This window comes from Alosa sapidissima, chromosome 22, assembly GCF_018492685.1.
Source record: "Alosa sapidissima isolate fAloSap1 chromosome 22, fAloSap1.pri, whole genome shotgun sequence".
Taxonomy (NCBI): domain Eukaryota; kingdom Metazoa; phylum Chordata; class Actinopteri; order Clupeiformes; family Clupeidae; genus Alosa; species Alosa sapidissima.
The window spans coordinates 2,373,035-2,379,111 of NC_055978.1; the positions used below are offsets into that span (position 1 = coordinate 2,373,035).

The following is a 6,077-nucleotide window of genomic DNA, read 5'->3' on the forward strand; positions in this document are numbered from 1 at the left end:
TAGGCCACGGGAGTTCTAAGCGGAAAAAAAGGCATTTTATGCAATGGGGGTTTCACATGGGGGTTGTCATTGGAAAGAAGAGCGAGTGTAGTTTCAGAATGTGTTGAAACATCCGATGCAAAATGAATTATGGGATGTGTGTCGCTGTTCTAGTGCTGAAATTCTACAATTTCCCAAATACATTTTGTTTTCAAAGGCAATAATGGGGCAATTTCCACCATAGAATTTCACATAGGAGGTGTCATTGGAAAGAAGAGCGAGTGTAGTTGTGTTGAAACATCCGATGCAAAATGCATTATGGGATGTGCGTCGCTGTTCTAGTGCTGAAATTCTGCAATTTCACAAATACATACTATAAATTCAAAGGGGCTAAATATGCCATTTTCCACGATAGAATTTCACAAGTGGGATGTCATTGGAAAGAGGAGAGAGTGTAGTTTCAGAATGTGTTGAAACATCCATTGCAAAATGCTTTCTGAGATGTGTCTCGCTGTTATAGTGCTGAAATTCTGCAATTTCCCAAATACATACTATAAATTCAAAGGGCAAAAAAGGCCATTTTCCATGATAGAATTTCACAAGCGGGGTGTCATTGGAAAGAGGAGAGAGTGTAGTTTCGAAATGTGTTGAAACATCCGATGCAAAGGGCATTATGGGATGTGTGTAGCTGTTCAAGTGCTGAAATTTTGCAATTTCACAAATACATATTATATGTTCTAAGGGGTGGAAAGGTCACATTTCCACGATAGAATTTCACAAGTGAGGTGTCATTGGAAAGAGGAGAGAGTGTAGTTTCAGAATTTGTTGAAACATCCGTTGCAAAATGCCTCCTGAGATGTGTGTGGCTGTTCTAGTGCTGAAATTCTGCAATTTCCCAAATACATACTATATATTCAAAGGGTAAAAAAGGCCATTTTCCACGATAGAATTTCACAAGTGGGGTGTCATTGGAAAGAGGAGAGAGTGTAGTTTCGGAATGTGTTGAAACATCCGATGCAAAGGGCATTATGGGATGTGTGTAACTGTTCAAGTGCTGAAATTCTGCCATTTCACAAATGCATATTATATGTTCTAAGGGGTGGAAAGGTCACATTTCCACGATAGAATTTCACAAGTGGGGTGTCATTGGAAAGAGGAGAGAGTGTAGTTTCAGAAGGTGTTGAAAAATCCGATGCAAAATGACATATAGGCCGTAGGGAATACATTTACTGTAGAAAAACTTAAAAATCTGTCACCAACTACATAACCCCAGCCCCCCCCCCCCCCCCCCCCACCCCCCAGTGCAAAATGAACAAACTTATTTAATAGAAAACATAACACAACATGTATCAAAACATCCAGCACAGAAAGTAAAGAAAAAATACATAATCTGCCACCCACTACATAACCTAAATTATTTGATAGAACACAAAAGACAACATTTATCAAAACATGGCACAATGGAGTCAACAGAAAAACGATATACAGGCTTTTAAACGTCTGTGAACAATGCCTGTTCATCTGCAACAGGCACATGCCTGTGTTATCGAAAATTTGCGGTCAACCCTGCCCCCTTGTGGTAGAAAATTGCAATATTTAAGGTGGAATCGAAACTAATCTCGCGATCTGAATGTAGTGCTAACTTCAGCCTCGTTCCCAAGGCGCCTGCCTGTATGTGAACCAGTCGTGAACGGTAATGTGTTTCTTTTTAATAAACTGCCTGTGCACTTACAAAGTTCTCAATGCTTCGGTTTACATGTAGAGACCCTCATTATGCTACCGTGTAAGTGTGGTGCTATTTTGAGCCTTGTTAGTGGTATAGAAATAGCGATTACTTTTTACTGTACATCTGCCCCGAAGGCTAGCGTTAAATGGTAATTGGCGGTTTGTAATACAACTGGTCACATTCGACTAGCAGGAAAACAAATACCAGCAAACGGTCGAACTTGGTACACATGTGTTATTAACCCCTAGGTTCATTTTGCGCCAGAATTGTCCTTTAAAGGCAAAGTTGCGCTACTCCAACCCGCTACATATATAACAAAACATTTCCTTCATTCGTAGGCCTACAGGAAATCCTCATACATAGTCCTAGGAATAAATAGGTATCTACATATTTCAGAAGAGGAAGCCTAAAGCATCAGAAAAACACATACAATAAAAAAAACCTTCTCTTGTCACACTTCCCACAACATCAACAACTTGTATTTATATAGCACTTTATCAAGGCACCCAAAGTGCTTTACAGTGAAGGGTCAAGTTTGATGGTGGATGTCCAGCAAATCTCTGGATTTTGAATATATTGATGTTTCCTTCTTCCTTCTTGTTCAACATGGATCTACATGCATACAAATCCAATACAAAGTTTTGTTTAAACACATCAATCTCAAACATCAAACACTGTACATGGGAAAAACTCAGGCAGACAACCTCACCTTTCTATGTGTCTGTTTATGTGTGCGTGTGTGAGAATGAGTTTGTGTGTAAGTGTGTGAGTATTTGTGTGAGTGTGTGTGTGTCCTACGTAGAAGGCCCCTGTGTCTTGCCATATGATGTAGTGCTCAGCTCCACGGTGCAGAAGGCGGGGTTGTGCTGGCCAAATTTCTCCTTAACCTCCGACTCTCTGCTGAGGTCCAGTTTACCTGCACTGGGAGTCACCTTAGGATGGAGAACACACATCAGACTGTCTGTCACTGCTCTCTGTGTGTGTGTGTGTGTGTGTGTGGTGTGTGTGTGCGTGCATGCGTGTGTGTGTATATACCTTCTCTTTCAGGAGTCTCAGTAGACAGTACAGTGTGAGGTCCTCCTTGCACAGGGTTAATCCTGCTGAAGATTTGCATTTCCTGTTTCCTGCAGAGATAAATACACATAACCATCAGGTAAAAAAGACACACTAAACACACTAAAAATGCTGGGTTGTTTTCTCAACCCAAACACTGGGTTGAGGTTGAGGTAATTTGACCCTATTCTGCGTTGTTTTAACTAATTCTGCGTTGTGTGAGTGCGTGTGTGTGTGTGCGTGTGTGTGTGTGTGTGTGTGTGTCTGCGTGGGTGTGTGCATGCGTGTGTGGTGATGTTGTGCTGACCTGCCAGCAGGCTGACGATGACACCGACGGCGAGTGCAGTGAGTGTGCCGATGGGACTAAAGTAGAGGTAGGACACCGAGTACCAGCTGTCCACTAACGCAGGACTAGAGAGAGGACAAGCAGAGTTAGCCTGAACACACACATACACATACACACACACACAGAGAGAGAAAGATATGGGACTGAAGTAAAGGTAGGACATCGAGTACCAGCTGACCACAAATGCAGGACTAGAGAGAGAACAAGCAGAGTTAGCCTGATCACACTCACACAAATACACACACACACACACACACACACATACACACATATACACACACACACACAGACACACATACACAGTGCAGGCAAAAGTGGTGTGTGGTGAAGGACTGAGAATAGAGGTGGTTCTTACCTGCTGTGGTTGGCGTTGAGGAGATCGCTGGAGAAGTTGCCCAGCGGCAGAGAACTGGCGCTCACGCTGGCACTGATGGTGCTGTTGAGGAGGATGCCCACCGTGCCATTGCAACCGTAGGTGGCCAGCGCCAGCGGACGGCTCAGGGAGGGCATCGGCGGGTACAGCTGGGCACCGATGCCAACCCACAGAGACAGCACGAGCCCACAGAACAGGCCTGCCAGGCCACCCTAGGGACCAATTAATGAATAAATGAACTCATTAGTTATGAACTCATTTTGGAAGCCATTTATTTACTTTCCACTGTAAATGATGTCTTGCAGAGCATAGGCCAAGTTAAGATGTAAAATAAAGGAAAATAAACAACCATACAATAATTTATCATACTAAACAACAAACAACTAAACATCATCATACTAAACAGCATCATACTAAACAACAAACAACTAAACAACATCATACTAAACAGCATCATACTAAACAGCATCATACTAAACAACTAAACAGCATCATACTAAACAACATCATACTAAACGGCATCATACTAAACATCATCATACTAAACAGCATCATACTAAACAACAAACAACTAAACAACATCATACTAAACAGCATCATACTAAACAACTAAACAGCATCGTACTAAACAACATCATACTAAACAGCATCATACTAAACAGCATCATACTAAACAACATCATACTAAACCATCATACTAAACAACAAACAACTAAACAACATCATACTAAACATCATCATACTAAACAACATCATACTAAACATCATCATACTAAACAACATCATACTAAACATCATCATACTAAACAACTAAACATCATACTAAACAGCATCATACTTAACATCATCATACTAAACAACATCATACTAAACAACTAAACATCATAACAACATCATACTAAACAACTAAACATCATACTAAACAACTAAACATCATAACAACATCATACTAAACAACTAAACATCATAACAACATCATACTAAACAACTAAACATCATAACAACATCATACTAAACAACTAAGCATCATACTAAACATCATCATACTAAACAGCATCATACTAAACAGCTAAACATCATAACAACATCATACTAAATAACATCATACTAAACAGCATCATACTAAGCATCATACTAAACATCATCATACTAAACAACAAACTACACATACAAACAACATACTCCGTGTACCGTGGTACCGGGTACCGTGAAACTGACTGTGGCATATAGAAGTATTTCAGGGGGCATTTCTGCTTTGACCTTTTGACTAACCGTGGCGTTGGCAAAAGGGCACAGAATGCCCAGCATGAACAGACCCAGCAGAGGCCCTCCCACCACACCAAAGATACTGGCCGCCACCTGGACACCGGCAGAAAACACACACACACACACACACACACACACACACACACACACACACACACACACACACACACAGACCATTAGAGTACAGCAAGTTAGTCACACAGTGCACAGATAAATGGCCAGGTAGCGCACACACACACACACACACACACAGAGAGAGAGGAAGAGACAGCAGAGTACACATACACACACACAAACACAGAAACACAGAGAGAGAGAGAGAGAGAGAGAGAGCAGAGTACACACACACACACACCAGTCTCTCAATAGGGCTTATTGAGAGGCCAGTTCTTGGCGACTCACCTGTAAAAGGCTATCCACAATAGAGGCTAATCCTGCCATTCCAATGCACAATGCCCCATACACCAGGCCTAAGGACATGAACATGGTTATTAAACATATTCAAGTCTGTTCATATTTCACCACACTTCTGAATAAGAAAGACATTGATGACCATCTGATCAAAACAATCACATGAAGTAGCATAACAGAATGTACTGCAATTAAAAATGTCCATGTATTAAATTTGCATTTTAGGATGATACAGTGGTCTTACAGTGGTTTCCTCGGTTTAAATACCCACTGGGGCCTTTGAAGAGCCGGTAGAGCTGTTTAAATACCCACTGAGGCTGTTTAAATACCCACTGAGACGGGAGAGCTGTTTAAATACCCACTGAGGCTGTTTTAATACTCACTGAGGCTGTTTAAATACTCAATGAGGGCTTTAGAGAGACGGGAGAGCCGTTTAAATACCCACTGAGTCTGTTTAAATACTCACTGAGTCTGTTTAAATACTCACTGAGGCTGTTTGAATACCCAGGCTGTTTAAATACTCACTGAGGGCTTTAGAGAGATGGGACAGCTGTTTAAATACTCACTGAGTCTGTTTAAATATTCACTGAGGCTGTTTAAATACTCACTGCTGTTTAAATACTCACTGGGGGCTTTAGAGAGACAGGAGAGCTGTTTAAATACTCACTGAGTCTGTTTAAATATTCACTGAGGCTGTTTAAATACTCACTGAGGCTGTTTAAATACTCACTGAGGCTGTTTAAATACTCACTGAGGGCTTTAGAGAGACGGGAGAGCTGTTTCTCGGTCAGGTTGCTGTACGGTTTCACCAAGTCCTCCACTGTTACGGCGGCCAGTGCATTGATACTGGAGGAGACTGTGCTGTGAAGAAAAAAGTATTCATGTAGGCTAGCCAGTCAATCAATTAATGCTTTGTGATGGCA

At 41.4% G+C, this 6,077-nt stretch overlaps 1 protein-coding gene across 2 annotated transcripts in view; it reads right to left on the bottom strand.

Annotated features, from left to right (window-relative positions):
• Positions 1 to 2,168: 2,168 nt before the first annotated feature.
• The window catches only part of slc5a8 (solute carrier family 5 member 8), a 10,652-nt gene continuing 6,743 nt past the window's right edge, over positions 2,169 to 6,077 (bottom strand). For both annotated transcript variants that reach the window (XM_042078574.1, XM_042078573.1), the window contains 7 exons: positions 5,906 to 6,015; positions 5,146 to 5,213; positions 4,750 to 4,836; positions 3,460 to 3,689; positions 3,066 to 3,169; positions 2,741 to 2,829; positions 2,169 to 2,637 (listed from right to left, as the gene is read on the bottom strand). In XM_042078574.1, coding sequence (XP_041934508.1) covers positions 2,500 to 2,637; positions 2,741 to 2,829; positions 3,066 to 3,169; positions 3,460 to 3,689; positions 4,750 to 4,836; positions 5,146 to 5,213; positions 5,906 to 6,015 — 826 coding nt within the window. In that variant the 3' untranslated portion in view covers positions 2,169 to 2,499. The remainder of the gene's footprint in view (positions 2,638 to 2,740; positions 2,830 to 3,065; positions 3,170 to 3,459; positions 3,690 to 4,749; positions 4,837 to 5,145; positions 5,214 to 5,905; positions 6,016 to 6,077) is intronic.